Source organism: Astyanax mexicanus, chromosome 20 (genome assembly GCF_023375975.1).
Source record: "Astyanax mexicanus isolate ESR-SI-001 chromosome 20, AstMex3_surface, whole genome shotgun sequence".
Classification (NCBI taxonomy): Eukaryota; Metazoa; Chordata; class Actinopteri; order Characiformes; family Acestrorhamphidae; genus Astyanax; species Astyanax mexicanus.
Window position 1 is genome coordinate 23,536,471 of NC_064427.1, and position 19,073 is coordinate 23,555,543.

The 19,073-nt window shown below is 39.0% G+C and overlaps 1 protein-coding gene across 2 annotated transcripts in view; it reads right to left on the minus strand.

The window, feature by feature from the left end:
• Positions 1-355: 355 nt before the first annotated feature.
• The window catches only part of si:dkey-88l16.3 (low-density lipoprotein receptor-related protein 2), a 53,904-nt gene continuing 35,186 nt past the window's right edge, over positions 356-19,073 (minus strand). For both annotated transcript variants that reach the window (XM_049469091.1, XM_022681228.2), the window contains 12 exons: positions 18,814-19,029; positions 18,517-18,700; positions 16,941-17,142; positions 16,038-16,202; positions 14,925-15,137; positions 13,083-13,626; positions 12,110-12,235; positions 6,668-6,775; positions 5,014-5,250; positions 2,836-3,151; positions 1,221-1,365; positions 356-431 (listed from right to left, as the gene is read on the minus strand). In XM_049469091.1, the coding sequence (XP_049325048.1) occupies positions 405-431; positions 1,221-1,365; positions 2,836-3,151; positions 5,014-5,250; positions 6,668-6,775; positions 12,110-12,235; positions 13,083-13,626; positions 14,925-15,137; positions 16,038-16,202; positions 16,941-17,142; positions 18,517-18,700; positions 18,814-19,029 (2,483 nt within the window). In that variant the 3' untranslated portion in view covers positions 356-404. The remainder of the gene's footprint in view (positions 432-1,220; positions 1,366-2,835; positions 3,152-5,013; positions 5,251-6,667; positions 6,776-12,109; positions 12,236-13,082; positions 13,627-14,924; positions 15,138-16,037; positions 16,203-16,940; positions 17,143-18,516; positions 18,701-18,813; positions 19,030-19,073) is intronic.

Consider the following 19,073-nt stretch of genomic DNA (forward strand, 5'->3'; position numbering starts at 1 on the left):
TTATAAGCAGAGAGAAGCAAAAAGTGCTGTAAGATTTTGTGGGAAAACACTGCACTGACTTTAGACTTGAGAATAGAACACAGTGGATCAACACCAGCAGATGACATGTCTCTCCAAACCATCACTGATCATCAGTACATTTTACATTTCATTTGTAAATCAAGGAAGCAGAGTCTGGAGGAAGAGTGGAGAGACACAGTCTAAGCTGCCTTGAGGTCTAGTGTGAAGTTTCTACAATCAGTGGTGGCTTGGAGAGTCATGTCATCTACTGTGCATTTATTTATTTATTTTTAACATGCACTAGTGATCTAAACTGTAATCAGTTGTACAAATAAAAAGACACATCACACCACAGTTTCTGCTTTGGTTAAATCCTTTATTTAAGAAGCAGCAAATCAGTTCATTCAATCCACCAATTCAGTAGCTTGTTCCTGTGGAAGAGAAGAAGCACGGTAAGAGAACAGTACATCAAAAATCACACACAGCAAAAACACACATTAAATGACCTGTTCCACAAAACATTCACGGCATTTATCCAAAGCGACTTACAAGGTAATTTTTATTACAGAGTTGTGTTAATGTAGTGTTAGGAGTCTTGCCCAAGGACTCTTATTGGTGTGGTGGAGCATAGTCACCCAGAGCAGGAATTGAACCGCAGTCTCCCATATAAAGTGGAAGCTCACTGGCAGGTGGTGGTGTTAGCCACAGCACCACACCAACCACAAAAGCTAAAGAGTGGATGTGATTTCAGCCAGTCCACTATGGATGGGACAATATATCAATGACAATATAATCGTATTGTTTAGATTGAATTGCCAAATATAAATCTTTTTTTTTTTTTTTTGAAATTCAGGAGCTTTAAACTCCAAGACTTGCCCTCTAATTTGACTTAATTCTGGATGTAAAATTCTGTGAAACTGGAATAAATCCATAATTTCTTGTATTTGCTTATTTAGTAGGATTTTATCCTCTCCAGTAACACTTCAGATGTTGTGAAGTATTGTAGCGAATTGTCTTGATATATCGAGTATTGCAGAATCACAGTATCCTGATGGCGCAGTTATTGTGGAAAATATATTGCAATAATTCTGTATCATATGTCCCATAGACATTGGCCAAAAAGTTAAGCCATCCTACTTCCATTCCTAGTTATAAGCATTCGTATATTGGTGTGCATCATTATAATCAGTCTAACATGCTCAGGGAAGCTGTTAATGTACCTCCTTGTCAGGGTCATAGAGTTCATTGACAAAGTTTTGAGGACTAGACTCCTGTTCTTCAGGTTCCTCAGGCTCCTCGTGGTCTTCCATGTCCTTCATGAGCGTCTCCTTGTCAATAGACAGTCCCCTCAATGCTTTCTCTCTCCTGAAAACGGGTGGGGATGAACCAGGAGAGTCAAAACAAGCAAGCAACAAAAAATATAATTAAAATTATATAAATTCTATAATTATTATAATTAAAGAATATATATTAACTAATAACTAAGCACTGCCATTTTATTTTCGAAGCAATAAACATGGATTAAATTTGCACAGAACAGTTTTTCTATGCAAATAAGCTGAAAGGCTGTAGTTTCAGGCATCATGCATCACGTCTTATCTGATCTCTCTGCACCTCATCTGTTATTGGTGGGTTCTCTACGGTGGCCGAGAAAGCCCAATGCAGTGCAAATTGAAAAGCGCTGCAAAAGCACAAAACACATCCATCAAAATTACAACACAGGCGCAGCAAATAGAAAAACGCGCTGCAAATACAACCACAACACAACGGAAGTGAGTCACAACACAACGGAATTTTCCCGGGGGACCTTAAAAGATGCTGTACCAGCTAAGCTGCGTCTTCAGTAACGTCTCGGACTTCACCATGTGTACAAAGGACAATAAGTGGCAAACAAGGCGTTTTGTGAAGCAGAACTTTTAATAATATGCACACAACTGTGGCAATCACAGGTAATAAACATAACTTACTTTTTAGAAGCTTGTTTGCCACTTATTGTCCTTTGTATACAGCTGGTACAGCATATTTTAAGGTCCCCCGGGAAAATTCCGTTGTGTTGTGACTCACTTCCGTTGTGTTGTGGTTGTATTTGCAGCGTGTTTTTCTATTTGCTGCGCCTGTGTTGTAATTTTGATGGATGTGTTTTGTGCTTTTGCAGCGCTTTTCAATTTGCACTGCGCTGGGCTTTCTCGGCCACCGTAGTTCTCCCTGTTTTTGTGTAAAACTGACCAACGGACACTCAATAAGTAAAAAAAATCACTAAGGACACGCCCATCATGCTGGAGTGCTTTATGAAAGCTGCAGTAAACCTGAAAAGAAGAACAATGATTAACCATGAATTATGGTTATGGTTAATCACAGAATGCTTTTTTTTTTTCGATTCAAACCTTTACCAAATGTACATAAAATCAGTAGAGCTCAGAAACCCGAAGAACAACAATATTTAAGGAACAAATAGAAAAAGAAATGGGACTAAAAATGAGGATAAACCTTTGTCAAGGGTACCAGAAACCACAATAAACTAAAGATATAATACTACCATAACTCCTACAATTCGAATTTTACTTTAACTTCCCAGCAGGGATGCACCAAACATTTGGAAAATGAAAATATTCAGTTGAATATGGATATTTTATATTGAACAAAGGACTACATTTGAAACCAAATGTATTGCACTTGGTTGATTTGTCTGCTGACTGGGCTAATAAACTGTTAAAATGTTCAATAAAATGTTATCTTCGATCTTAAAAAACAAGAAAACAAATACATATAGGCTTTAACATTAAATTCCAAAAAAAAAAAAAACGCATGATTTAGAAGTGAAAGGAGGTCATATACCTCATCCTCAGAAGCACCGCAGCCACGATGACGATACCCAGGATGAAGAGCACAGACAGGACAACAGAAGAACTTCTGGATCCTCCCACCTCACAGAACATCCCGCTGTAACCCTGCACACACCTGCAGCTCTGCTCCCCCTCCTGTATCACACACTGCCCTCGGCCGTTACACAGATCAGAGTCGCAGGACTGACCACTCAGCGTTCGGACCAATATGTCGTCCTGAGGGACAGAGACACCCTGCGAGCCTGAGGATGAGGGCTGAGGAGGAGGAGGTCTGTGTTTGAAGCCTTGATAGGTGTTCAGGTATGCACCTGCAGTTATATAGAAATGAAGACAAATTAGGGACAAATATATAGAGCAAATTAAGGGACTGAAGTCGTTTAATGGCAGTAATAATTTTAACATAATGCTACCACCATAACGTCAATTGTACTATTATTTGTTCCCAGGCAGCCTTGTTTGTATGTTATTTTAATCAATAAGTTTTGATAAATCAATAAAATATAAGTATAAAAAAAAAAAAAAAATAATAATAATGCATTATCTCCCAATCATCTCTTTGTACTGTTCTTTTTGTTTAGTCATTTGTTTGTGATGTCCGAGTCGACCAAAGGAGGATGGGCTCTTTTTTTGCTCAATGTGACTGATCTGATCTGATTTTTTTTTCATGGCTGTGTGAACGCAGATTTGAGTCTCCTTCATATGTGGTGCTAAAATTGTATACCTATCCGATGCAGACAAGCGACATGAATGTGAACAGTTTAATCGGACTTCACGGAATTCAGCTATAGCTGCAAAAGCAAACCGCCTGGCATTTTTCTGCTCCTCGACCTGAGCATGAACTTCAGACCAGCGGTTTATCTCCACTCCAGCAAATATGCTCCACATATGAGCTGCTAACTCATCCATTTCCCTTCATAAGCTACGATTCGTCTCTGAAATATGTTTTGTTGTTGGTGAAGGTGACGTTTATTCACGTTACACTGTGCTCGTAACAAGTGATCTGTATCGTGCTATATAAATATTTTTATATACATTTTAAAAGTGCTATATAAATAATTTTATTGAATTATGATTCTTTTTGCATTTATTTAAGCTCACGTTAGACAGTTTAAAAATATTTTTATGTAATGTAGAGTAGTTGGGTTATACCTAGAAATTTTACCAGCAGTAGAACCGTTTTAATTAATGGAAGATTATGGCTAGTTAACATAATTGGAATAATAGAGCTGCCATAACACTTAAAAAGCACATCTCCAAATATCTTGAAGTATCTTAGATAATTGATTATAGCAGTGTCACAGTATCGGGATCATATTGTGAGCTGCCCTGTGATTCCCACCTCTACTCCCAAGTGTGCAATAAATATATTAGTTGCCATAATGCAAATTCTCCAAATTGGAGAACTTTATAGAAAAAGGAAAGAATCTTCCTAACTTTGAATGGAAGTTACTGTAACATGCTTTTATTCATTTTACAATAAAATGTGAATATTTAAACCAAGATGCCTATTTTAAAACTAAAGTTTTAGTTTTTATTTGAATGAACTCATTCGTATCGCCACCTGTTCAGCCTACCATGTTTTAGCCCCGCCCATTCACACTGTAAAAAGCACTCCTAGCTGAAAGTTGCTCCTAAAATTAACGGAGCAACACAATAAAAAAAGAGCCAATCAGAACAGAGCTCACATCAGGTTAGATTTGGAAAGGATGATATAAAACATGAAACATTTTAAAAACAAAGCTGCATAAAAACAATGGAAGATGCTAATTTTTTTCCATTAATTCACCAAGTCTAGAAGGTCTATATTTATTAATTACTTGTTCTATTTGACTATCCTTAAGGGTATTTAACAAAACAGGATGTCTCTGTTTGGAAAAACTGTCCTGTCAGTTCCGTTGGGGGTGGAAGGAGACCAGATCTGTTCTGGTTTATAATTGGATTTCCGGAGTTATCTGATTATTCACATGGTCACAAAAACAGCATACTATGACTTAATACAATATAAGAAGGTCTAGAAATCTAATTAAGAAAATTGACAAATTTTAAAAGAAGCTCAGTAATCAGATTTCTCAGAGCATGTAAACTTGTTCTGCTCCATTTCCTGTGTGCGCACAAGTGAAAACAGACTGTGGTACTAAAGAACACACTTTGTGGCAACAATGAAACTTACAATCCTCTTCATCTGATCCATCCGGGCAGTCGGAGATGTGATCACAGAATTTGCTGCTGGACAGACACTCATGCCCATTCCTGCATGGTTTACTTCCCGCTGGGCACTCCAGAGTGGCCACACATTGGGTCTTGCTCACGACGAGGTAGCCCTGAGTACAGCGGCATGTACGCCCACCAGGGTTCGCCAGACACAGCTGGCTGCAGCCCCCATTGTTCTCAGCACAGAGGTTGGATCCTGGTTTAAAACAGGTAAAAAGGAAATATATCAGAATATCATAAGTATTGCAATATTTTGTTTTGCCATACTGTACACTGCAAAAAAATCTGTTGGCAAAACTAGACAAAATATATGGTTAATTGAGACGGAAATGCCTAAATCAAGCAAAAAAAAAAAAAAACATTTCTTAAAGTCTCAAATGAGTAAAGTAGGACATAAATCAAGCCAAAATCCTATTTTGTAGGTTGAATTTATACAGAAAAATATGAATAACTTGACTCTGTGCTTATATTATTCCCAAAATTAGTAAAGCAATCTTACACAAAACAATGCTAATTAAAAAATTCTTATCAGAGAATATAAGATTTATTGCCTTGAAATTATATAAGTTCAGTTTCTAAGATATTTTTTTTTTCAGTGTAGACAAATCAAAAACATTGTTTTTATTTATTAGTTTTCCATTAAGGATTATATTTTCCATAGTAACTCATTACATCATCAGGAGTTTAAGCTTTAAACACTATTTATTCAAACTTTTTTTTTTCATTCCAAAGTCCCACTTCCACACACCAGGTTGTCAGGTTATAGACAATCACTGATTGTGGAAACTTCACACAGCTTGCAGTTTGGACTGAGTGTCTCCTCTCTTCCTCCAGACTCTGCTCCCTTGATTTACAAATGAAATGTAAAATTTACTGACGATCAGTGATGGTTTGGAGAGACATGTCATCTGCTGGTGTTGATCCACTGTGTTTTATAATCAAGTCTAAAGTCAGTACAGTTTTGTTTTCCCAGAAAATCTTACAGCACTTCATGCTTCCATCTGTTGACAACTTTAATGGAGATGTGGATTTCATTTTCTAGCAGGACTTGGCACACTGCCCACACTGCCGAAAATACCAATTAGTTTTATATAATATTCTAATTGTCTGAGACAGAATTTTGGGTTTTCTTTGGCTGTAAGCCACAATCATTAACAATAAAATAAATAATTAGCAAGAGCAAGAGACTTATCATTTCTTGCCAATGTGTCAATCTGGCAACCCGCGCAAGCTTTGCATCTGCAATATAATGAGGTACTGTATATTGAATAGTCTCTTGTCTAGTGATGCTTATTCTATCTACATATATATAAAGCATGGCGTTCTTTGTAATGGTAGATAAATATAGCCAATTGTATGCAAACTATGCAGCTAGTTGCTGGACCAGTTCTACAGCTGGAGCTACGCAGAGAAGACGACTGGGTGAGAAACAGACTCTGAATGGAAGGACAGGCAGAAATATGTGGCCTTTCAACATGCATCACATCACCCGTCCTCTTTTCAAGCCACTCCCATGGAGGAATGATGTGAAAAAAGGGAGGGATTGAAAGAAAAACAAAAGAGCAGTATAGAGAAGTATTATGAATGATATGAGCAACGGACCATAACCATACCTTTCTGGCTGTTTGCACTGTACGCCTTTAGTGCTACGATGTTGGTCTGCACCTCAAACCACATCTGCTTGGGTTGGACACCATCACTGTACCATACTGTATTTGTGCCTGAAACAAAATACAGATAGTGAATTAGTGAACATATGACCTCCCAGCTCCTCTGAGCTAATACAGGGGTGATAGTGAAAAAAAATCCTGAGCCTGAACTTTTTTTCCTGTTCCAACGGGGTGAGGGGGGCACAACATACTGCATATGCGACGTAATGTAGGCATACATTTTGACACATTATTCAAACATTTAATAGTCTGTGTATGACCTTATTGTCAAGTGACACATTTTAGATGTTTTAATTTTTGCCTTATGTCTATAGTGTTATTCACGAAAACAGATCATTTCCATCTTGGTATAGGACTTACGATTGACTGAAAGAAACTGGCCACGTTCGATTCTACCTGTTAAAACGAATACCAGCGTATGCGTTAAAAATGCATTCAAGGCTTGTGATGTTGCAGTATAGTTAGAAATTGAGGTGTGTATTGAACCACAATGCAACATTTCAACACCAGAATGCATTAACTCAAAGCTGCATATGCAGCAGCCATACCAAGACAGGTCAGTAGGGGGCAATACTACTCCAAAGTACAGTAACTACACTCTGTCTAAAATAGAGGAGGTGATTACCAATTAATTAAGCAATACTTTTTTAATGGAATAACATTGCCTTTGTTTATAGACGACTATTTATCTGATCAATTCATATAAACCCAAGAGACACGATTAACGTACCAGCGCCAAGAGAACAGCTCTACACTGCTGTGCCTCTGTGTGCTAATTCTTCAAGCTACAACTCGGAGATTAGCTTTCAGCTTCAGTTTCTATCCAGTAAATGAAAAGGAAGCACTAAGAGTGCATATATATTTTTAATGCAGTGTTTTTTTTTTAAACATGATTATGCACGTTCTGCCCCCTTATGCCCTGCACACTCATTAAACCAAAATAACAATAATTTACAATTACTTTTCTTCTTCTCTAATATGCTTAACAATGTTTACGAACACACGATTTTTTTTAAGCACATAGATTAATTTAGCCTTTATTTTAAGCTTATAGCACTCTGTGCTTAACACACTCTACGAGCCGACACACGTGCTGTTTCTATCAACAACTAACTTGAATTAGCTCCATACATCTGACCGTCCTTTGCATTGGACCAAATTTAGCTCACCTTATGTAATGTTCCTCCTCACTTCAGAAGGCTCCATTTTGCGGAGAGGAGGAGCGCATGTTCGGGTCGGAAATCGGGTCAGGCTCCGGCTGACAATCTAAACTCTACTGCTGTGGAAGCTTGAATGATGCGTTGAAAATCATTGATTTTTATTTTTGCAAATCCTGAAGACATCGCGAATAGAAAGCCTCCTGCTGACCGACGTCGGGAAGCGGAGATGCCTCTGTTTACCAGCCAAAAATATCTTTAAAATGTGCACAGTAACTATTAGTTACTAGCTATATATTTGTAACATTTATAAGGATTTATAGTTATGCTTACTACACGGACTTACTCCTAGATTAACAAAGGAGATTTGCCGTTTGCGAATTAGACAGATACACGTGATGCTTATTCTCACTCATTCTCTCTCACATCGTGAAAGCGCAGTTTTGGAAATAAAAAATGAGCAGAAAAAAGCTCTTTGACTGAAGATAAATCTATTTTATTTCACTTCGCTATTATTTAACTGAAATTCGCTTTTATATTTGAAACAATCGGCTGCTCGTTTGGGCAGTTAATCGGACATCCTGCCCCTCTCACACTACACGACAAACGACGCATGATGAAGCTAAAATTCAGCCGATTATGAAATTCAGCAAAGCAATCGCAAGGAGCATCACACGCGGTGGCATTGACACTGTTGTATTGTTATAGTTAAATAATACAGTATTTAGATTTTGCGGGCCGTCTCTCCCTGCAGCCTCGCCTGTATTGCGCTTCGGGACCCCCCGCCGCGCGATGCTGCGTCGTAAGAGCGCGCGATGCCGAGAGCGCGCATTGGTCCGCGGAGGTCGTCAGCTGCTTCACTTTTAACTTCACAAGTTATTGCGATCAAAGGAACGTAAATACAATCAGTTCCAGTGATGAATAAATGAAATAAACCTTTTACTGATGCAGGAGGACTGTCTCTGTGTTATCTACTGTAAAGCATTATATGCGTGTTAACCTAGAGTTTTGTTTATTGACTTAGTTCCAACTGTACGCTGTAAAAATGAGGAAAGAAAAAAAAATAATAAAAAATATATGTATAATGGAATTAGGGACAGTTCTATAAATGGCTCACATGAGACCTACTTTATGATGAATGATTACCTAAATCTGATTTAGATCTGTAACACTATATTAAATTATAATTGCTGGCCTAAAATAAAAATAATACAATGTTTTTAAAATGTTTATTTTAGAAGGGAATTTATATTGCAATTTTGATTAATCCGATAATTTATTCCAATATTAAATGTGTTTTAGATGTGACCAAATGTAATTGTAAGATGTAGGACAAATTATATCATCACATTACATTTAAAAACTATATTATCCTTTTTATTGAATTCATTTGTAAGCCTAATATAAATTAATGGGAGACTAAAACGGGTTTTTTTGAAAGTAATTTCTTTAAAGCCAGTTATAAAGAAAATATAACTGCTGAGCACCGTGCGCTCTCCCGACTGGACGTGTCTCGATGCGCGTTAAGTCCTACGAGTTATTTAGTTCTGCAATACCCGTCTTTCTTTCGCTTTTTATACAATTAAACTAGCACTGTCTTACAGGAGTCTTTGTTTGGCTTTATATCTTGCTGTATTCTGAGGGAAATATTATAAAAATATTAACGGACATCGCGAGAGTAACTTTTAGCGCCCACTACCAGACGCGTGTGCACGCAAAAGAGAGTCGGATTCTGCCTGGGATTCAAAATTCGGCACACCTGTTATATATAATATGATTTAAATACATTTTAATTAAATTATATATCGCGCTTTTCATCAAACCCGTCCACTCAGCTCAGAGCTCCACTTCAAATGCGCGATTCATGCTGGTACGCAGCTGCCCTGTACTAAGCTTTAAGTTTATTTGGGTGAGTAAAGCACGTGTGAAGCTCGTTAGCCCCTTAACAAAAATATATCAGACAAAAAAGAACGTTAACTTTTACTTCAGTAGCATTTTAGCAAAGTAAATGTACTTTTACTTAATTACAATTTGTAGTACTTTTTCCGCCTCTGCTTATTACAGTTAGGAAGTCGTAATGCGCAGAATTTAAGCTGCCACTGATGTATCTGGGCCGTAACCAATTTTTTCAACTAACATGCCCGGAGGACTCGGAGCCCATGAGCGGCCAAGACAAGACCCGCCGGCGTCCTATTTCTGATTGGATGGAAGGCTTGCGTTGAGCTTTAAATGGTCTGCACACGTCAAACGTGGGGGGGGGGGGGGGGGGGGGCTTTTCATAGGGGATGGGGAAAGCTTTTAACAGAGCCACGCTACGCCGGATTTCCGGCGCGGCGCCTGAACGCTATCACCCCTGCTAATAGGACACGTTGCAGTATGCAAGTCTGTAACTATAGAACTACATCTCTAGGGGTGTAACAGTACAGAAAAGTCACGGTTCGGTTTACACACTGGTATAGACCCCATGGTTCGCTACGTTTTTAGTTCAGTTGGTGGGGGAAAAAGCATTACTTTAACTGCTTAAACTACATATATTTTTCCTAAGCATATTACTGGATGCATTCAGTGTTTGAGTTCTTTAAGAAATATCAGCATTAACTTGATGAGATAGATAGACCGATAGATAGATAGACCGATAGATAGATAGATAGATGGAGAGAGATAGAGAGAGAGAAAGAGATATACAGAGAGATAGAGAGAGAGAGAGAGATGGAGAGGAGAGAAAACGAGCTAAAGACACCAAAAGCGAGCGAGTTGCTAATAGCAACAGTGCTACAGCTACACTTTCCAGGTTATGTTCATTGACACAGGCAGACTTTAGGAGACTTGTGAAACCAGTCAAGTCAAATCAGTCAAGTAGTTTTATCATCAATACTGCACATGTAGAGGACATGCAGAGAATTTAAATTATTTTACTCTTCTTCCCAATTTTACAGCAGGTACAGATAATAAATGTAATTATACTGTGTATTCTGTGTGCGTTTACGCGTACTGAACCATGACCACTGCACCGTGTGGAATTCCAGTAAGGTTACACCCCTCATACGCACATTTTATCATTATATCCTTATTGAACCCTTTAAATTGTCAGGAGCCCACAGGAGAGACCACCACAGATCAGCTATTATTTGGGTAGTGGGGTTGTTATTCTCAGCGCAAAAACACTGTTTAAAACACTCACTGTTCTCCACTTAGACATTTCCAAATGCAGCTGCTCCACCTTGTAGATGTTGTAAAGTCAGAGACAAAAGCTCTGAATCTGTTGCTACACAGTTTTTGTGTTGGTCATCCTTTAGTCCTCCATCTGTGGGCACAGGATGCCGGATTGCTGGACTACTCACTGAGGTGTTAAAAACTCCAGCAGCACTGCTGTATCTGACACAGACACACACTCCACTACCATGCCAGTGTCAGATACAGCAGTTTTTAAAAACCTGCTGATTATGAGAATCAGGGTTCATACACATTTTAACCAGTAAATTTCCAGGATTTTTTTGCTATGACTTTCCCATGCCTTCAAAGCTAGTTTTCATGACCATACAATTTTTAAAACATCTTTGCAGACATGCACAATAAAATCAAAAATAACCTAAAACTATAATTAAAATGGATAATAGGTCTAAAATGAATCAGATAAAATTATGACACCTGATCTTTATTATATAAAATGTGTGTCAGATCCTGAGAGTCTTAGTTAATTACTGAATTAACTCTGAGCTGATGTACTTGTAGCTCAAAATAGATTTTCTCCATCAATAAACTGAAACACAAAGATTGTGTTTGTAAACCAAATTTTAAATGACTTTACCAAAACTTTCTGGGTATTTTTATTTTTTCAAAAATGACCCAGGCCTTGAAATTGCTATTTTCAAATTCCATAACCTTTTTTTTCATGACCATAGGTACCCTGGAGAATAACCCACTACCCAAATAATAATAGCTGTATCTCTGTGGTGGTCCATCCTGAGAGTTCCTGAGAGTAGAGCTGATGAGATGGATGGTAACCGTAGAAACAAGGACTTGACCATTTCAAAATAGTGATAAACTATTATGAACAAAATGAACAAAATTAAGCACAATTTTCACAAAAATAGAACAAGAAAGGTGCAACAGAAAGTTACAGGTGAATAAAAACTGCATCAGGTTACACAAAACAGTACAGCACCCTCTGCTGGTAAGACCACAGAAGTGCTTTAAATGAATAACCAGTACTGTAGGTAGTAATTACCGTTGTAGAGGGTGACCCAGAACAGGATATTGTCACTTGGGGCAAAAGAGACAATTAAAGGTGGTCCAGTTTTATACTCTCTGTAATTGGAGCCATCAATGTCAACAGATGCAATAACTGCAGCAGCTGGAGGAGGAGGAGAAAGAACAAGAAAAGGATGGACACATTCTGGGAAATGAACATCAACTGCTTGTTACTAGTTCTAGTTTCGATTTGATGCACAATTGTGAGAACTAAGATGGGACAAGTTTGTTCTCATCCTAAATATAACCCAGCAGTTTGTTCACACATGCAAAGTGAGTCAGTGAATTCCAGGAAAGTTAAATGTGGTTTAAAAAAAAAAGAAAAAAAGAAAAAGGGGGGGTGGGGGTTTAAAGTTCATGGTGAGTTTACTGTATAATAAATACAGAATTCTGATCAAGTCTTAGACTCACCAGAGTTTAGAGCACCTATATTTTTAAAATATTTATTTTCTCCCATTTTCTCCCGTTTTAACTAGGCCAATTATCCCGCCCATTCAGCTGCCACTCGGCTGTATATCCTCAATCACTAGTGATGCCGCAACACAAGGAGGGTGACTGTTTCGATACATCAGCTCACAGATGCCTTGTGCTGACTGACATCATTCTAGAAGTGATGTGAGGAGAGAATGCCATCTACTACACCCACCCAGAGAGCAAGGCCAATTGTGCTTTCTCAGGGCTCTGGCAGCTGATGGCAAGCTGCAGGACCCGGATTCAAACCAGATAAACTAGATCTCCTGATCACAGTGGCATAGCTTTAGACTGCTGGACCACTCTGCGCCCTCAGCGCATCTATGTTTTAATAGAAAAATACATATTTGATGCCACGCATCACGTATACACGATTATGTAATACAAAACCATATGTTGTGATACTAATATTTTGTCCCACCGCTATATTTATGAGCATAAATACTTACTTCCTAAAATTACAAGTGACCATAACTCACCAATGTCTACCCAGTAAAGACTTGATCCCTGGGTGGAGAAGGTCAGTGACATGGGCATCTGTGCTTTCTTCCACAGCACCATGCGATTCTCTCCATTCATAAAGGCGCAGAAGATCTGGGGCAGGGATCCAGCGCCCCCCAGCTCAATAGCAGTGAAGCACAGCCTGCCTGTAGGTGGATGCAGGGTGATAGAGGTGGTGTCCTGCAGCTTGGCCTTTATCACCACTGCGGTATATTTCCAGTCGGGTGAAGAGACGTAGAGCTGGGGCTTCTTCAGGCTGCTCCAGTACAGGTTGTGTGTGATCCAGTCCACAGCCAGAGCGGTCACGCTGTCATCAGACAGCTGCAGTGGACTGCCCTTACGCCCGAGTCCAGAGTCGTCCATCTGAAGCTGAGCCACAGAGGCCTGGCTGGCCAGAAACAGCATGCCATCTCTGAGGACCAGGTCTAGACCTGTAGCTTCACTTATACCAGGAAGAGCCATGGCACGGTGTTCAGGCCACTGATTTAATTCAACCTTAGCACGCAGATTTTTAGTGAAGATCTGCAGAAAGCAAGATGACAACACTTTACACATGAGTACAGAACAGGCCAAAAGTTTGGACACACCTTTTCATTTAATGAGTTTCTTAATTTTTTATGACTATTTACATTGTAGATTGTCACTGAAGGCACCAAAATTATGAATGAACACATGTAGAGTTTTATGTACTTAACAAAAAAAATCACCTGGCCTCCACAGTCACCGGACCTGAACCCAATCCAGATGGTTTGGGGTGAGCTGGACCACAGAGTGAAGAAGGCAAAGGGGCAACAATTGCTAAACATCTCTGGGAACTCCTTCCTTTAAGACTGTTGGAAAACCATTTCAGGTGACCACCTCTTGAAGCTCATTGAGAGAATGATGCCAAGAGTGTGCAAAGCAGTAATCAGAGCAAAGGGTGGCTATTTTGAAGAAACTATAATATAATTCTTTTTTTTTTTGTTATTTTACCTTTTTTTTTTTTTTTTTACATCAAACTCCACATGTGTTCATTCATAGTTTTGATGCCTTCAGTGGGAATCTACAATGTAAACAGTCATGAAAAAGAAAACTCATTGAAAAAGAGAAGGTGTCCAAACTTTCGGCCTGTTCTGTATATAGACACGTGAATGGACAAAAGTATTGGGACTCATGCTCATTCAGTTTATTCCAAATACAGGGGTATTGAAAATACGTTTATACTGCTTTTGTTGGAGTAATAGTCTCTACCATCCAAGAAAGGCTTTCTTAAGGGGGCTGCAACAACTAAACAATTAAAATCTATAATTAAATTGGATGTAAACCATTTTAATAATCCATCAGTAGGGTCTACGATGAGTCGAGAGTTTAACATGATGTTGCAGTCTTAACTTTTTTCACATTTAGTGAAGAGGATGGCTTTTGAATTTTCCCTTCCACCTTAAACGTGGTCGCTGCACCAGCAGTTCCAAATCAAATGGAGTTTTAAATCAAGCCAACGTTAGCAAGTACTATAGTACTAAAGCACGCTAGAGTAGTTAAACAAGATGACATCTCATTTAATACATTTTCTCAAATGCACGTTTAGCAAGTTTTGCGTTCCACCTTAAATGCAGTGGCATTTAAAGCAAAACAAAATCAATCCAAACTTTTTTTAATAAGATAGTTACAGGTCTTTTCTGACTGATGTTGCATGGAAGTGTTCGTGAGACACATAAAATTACAACATAATTACAAAAAAAATCACCACAAATTATAAAATATATAAATACTCAATGACCGTAATAAAACAATATATTGTGAAGCTTTACATTGTGCAGGATAGATAGGCCTGTTTGTACCTGAGTGAGCACTGAAGGAGACAGCAGCAGCAGGAAGGCCGAGTCAGAGGCGGACTCTTCAAGTGAGCTACAGGTGATTCTGTCCTCAGCCAACAGCAATCCATCTGGGCAGCGACAAACAGCCTGCGACCCCGAGGTCAGCAGACACATGTGAGAGCATTTCAGAGCCTGACAGGGGTTTGGGATTTTCGGTTGCATGAGTGGGTGGACAATCTGGATAAAGATGACAGAACGACAAAGATGAAAGCTTCACATACTTTTAACTGGATACAAAATAGTATTATCTGTTATCTTTTTCAGTAACGAGAAATCTAACTAATGTCTCTGACTAACTATAACTACGTTACGATTTCTGACATCCCGTTGCTGCACGTTACTTTAGCCACCCAATTCATTTTATTTATTTATTTTTTTAAACTTTGCGCACACAGACAAAGGCAAAAGTGTTGAGTCACAAGGGAAGGGAGGATGAGAAACCAGGGTTTCTCAACCGGTGGGCAGCGAAGCACCCTCTAGGGGTCCGCAGGCTCATAGAAAGACAGTAGTCTGTGGTGAGCACCAAGTCAGGGATCTCAACTCGCGGCTCGCAGAGCGATATTTTGTGGCCCGCGACTTGAAACCAAATTTTAGTGTTAGTGCAGCGTGAACGCAAGAAAGACTTACCCTCTCCCCGTCCACCAGCACAGCGCATCCTATTCATTTCAATAGAGAGAGCGGCTGCATGAGCGCAGCCCCACCCTCCGGCAAAACAGTTCAGCTGTGTGTGAGAGGCACATACCAGCCTCACACACACACACACACACACACACAGAACAGCTGCCTTTCAACCACGGAGGAGAAGCTGAAAACGGATTCATAGAACTAAAGATCACATTTCCAGTAAGAAGTTCGTGTACTATATTTAGAATGCCTAAATCACCGTTTCAGTGTAAAGTTATGGTAGCAAGAGTTTATTAACGCAATAGTTACTTTTACTGGTAACTAGTTCCTTTTATAGTGGAGTAACTCAGTTAGTAACTCAGCTACTTTTTTGGAGAAGTAACTATAACTAATTACTTTTTCAAAGTAACGTGACCAACACTGCTGTTCTACTACAATCATGAAACTACTTACTTTGAGTCCAAATGGCAGACCGGGTCTTTTGAGAATAACAGTGCGGTTCTTGCCGGTGGTTTTATGAGCTCCATAGATGATTCTTCTCCGATTGTCTGACCAATAGACCATGTCATTAAACACAGCCACAGAGAACGGGGTTGAAGTCTCAGTCAGCTGTAGAAACTTTAGACAGAAAGCAGTAAGAAGTCAAATTTGACCCAATGCAATACATATACACTACTTGTCAAAAGTTAGACAATACCTCCTTATTCAGTGTGTTTATTTTCTCTTTCTTTGAATTTTTACATTGAACATTTAATATTAAAGACTATATTAAAGCTTTAGAGGAACACATACATATTTATTTTGTGACCAAGTGGAGTTAAACAAACCAGAATATGTTTTATACTTTAGATTTTTCTAAGTAGCACATTTATCTTTGAAAAAAGATCTGCACACTTTTGGTATTTTAGGTAGAGTCACCTGAAAGAGCAATATTTCTCAGTACCTTGAAGGAAGGAGTTCCTGGAGGTGCTGAACAATAGTTGCTGCTTTTCCTTCATGCTGTGACGCTCCAGCTCATCCCAATTAAATCACCTCAAATCACAAGCTCATCTCAGTTCATCAGGTTTGGGTCAGGGGATTGTGGAGGACTCATGTTTAGAAATATGTAGCAAACAGTATAAAAACTGTGTCCCTTAATTGTTTAGGTCTTTAAAAATGTTGTCTACCTTTGTAGCTTAATATTAAATAAATAAAGAAAATCATTGAATAAGAAGGGAGGGGTGTCCAAACTTTGGACTGGCACTGTATATGCAAACGAAAACATGAACAGAATATGAAATTGATTCTATAAATGTTCAATGAGCTTTTCCACAAAAGTCTTCTCTACAAAACAGAAGCCAAACTTATTGTCATTACCCTGACGTCCTCTCCAGCCAGTGTTGCGGAACCGATGCATTGAAGCTTCATATCTGTCCAGTATAGTCTATCAGTCACAATGTCTATAGCCAGGGAAACAGGCCAGCGGAGATTACGGTTCAGCACCACCTTCCTCTGTGAACCGTCCATGCCAGCACGCTCAATCCTCGACTCATTGCCAATCTCTGACCACAGCATCAACCTGAAACACACAGCAGCTCAGGAAATAAGCTAAAAATGCTGTTATACATGATATTAGCTTTTACATACAAGTGCATAATAATAACTAAAAAAAGAATCCGCCAGGATAGGCCAATTGCAAGAGAGCCCTAAACAGAACATGTTGAGTTTAAGCACTGGCAGCTCTTGACAGCAGAGCTTCAGACATTTTTTGTTATTTGAACAGTGTGTTCCAGCTTTGGAAACAGGTGAGCTGGCCATTTTTTGTTGAACAGGTAATCACTAATCTTCAGTAAGGTTGCTAACCATAGCTAGGTAATTTACACCCAATCACTAATGTACTACATTTACATTTATGGTATTTAGCAGACGCCCTTATCCAGAGCGACTTACAACGGTGCTTCGATGTTTCTTCAAATATCCAAAGCTAGTTTGTAGACTAGGATCAAGAGATACACATGTTTAGAACCCTAGAAACCCTTTTTTTTTTTTTTGGATTAGTCTAGGAACTCTTTGAAAAGATGTGTCTTCAGTCGACGTTTGAAGACCGCGAGTGACTCTTAACGGAACTAAAGACGGGCACTTTGGACACTGGAACATATCTATTTAGTGAAGATTCTGTTATCGCTTGCAACCATGGCTACATTTATATTACCAGGCTGAAGTGACTAAAATCTGATTTTTTGCTCAATGTGGCTCAGATAAAATTTTTTTCACGATAACAGAATCTTCACTAAATAGATATGTTCCAGTGTCCAAAGTGCCAGATCAAATTTTTTTCATGAATGTGTAAACGTGCCAAATTAGATCTTTGATTATCAGATTTGAATCACTTTTATATGTGGTCCTAAATTGGATACATATCCGATTCCCAGACATGCAACATGCATGAATTCCGCTTTGATCGTTCACATTCATTTTTCTGCTTTTACACATGTGCTGCGTGCTTCTCTCTCGTACCACACATCTCTTGGTGCAGATGTGCAGCTATAGCTGCAAAAACAGCAAAAGCAAACCGCCTGGTTGAAGTATTGCAATGATGCATCAATTCTCAAACACAGAATGGATTTTTAATTATTAGTTTATACTTTAAGATAGATAGCAGCCAGAGGTTCAATTCTGTGTTGTTTAAACCCCATCTACTAGATAGCACTGATGTACTTTGTTAGACTGCACTGTTCTGATTGGATTCATAAACTAAATATTTAACAAGTGTGTGGATTTCAGTAGTGTACTTTAAGTGTATTTTGTACTATGGCCGTATTCTTACATTTTAATTTAAAGAAATGCAATATAATTAACTTGCTTACAAAATATTGTGACAGTATACAGTAATTACAGTTCAATATCTCAACCAGAACTTTCCCAAAACAATAAAACACAAACCAGCCCTCACCCTTTCTGGGGCAGCAGCAGCAGTGAGCGAGGCTGTTCAAGGTCTTCATCCAGGATCACTATGTAGTTCCGAGGCTTCACAACACTGCTGCCAAGTCTCACAGCCAGGATCTGTTTAGCTGCACCATCCAACCAGTACAAGTTCCTCCCAATCCAGTCTATAGCAATAGAGTCCGACTTCACACCTGTGTAGAGACAAGAGTGATTTGGTGGAGAACAAAATCCCCAAAATAATCTTTAGCAGATTCAGAACCGAATCACTGAATGAACTAAAGGTCAGTTGCTCTTTTGGACTGACCTTTAATAAGTGGTTTGATGTTGCCTTTGTCTCCATGGACAGCATATTTGATGGTCTTCTCCTCCAGACTGACCCAGAACAGCTTCTGCTCCATCAGGTCATAGTCCAGGGAGAAGATGGGGGTCTGGCCTGGGGGAAGCAGTAGTTGGAGGTTTCCACTCCGCAGATCCTTAAACAGCAGCTCATTCTGTACAGCAGCCAAAAGATGAGGCTCTTCTGCAGGTAGAATAAAGATACAGAACCAGATGGGTCATTTTGTA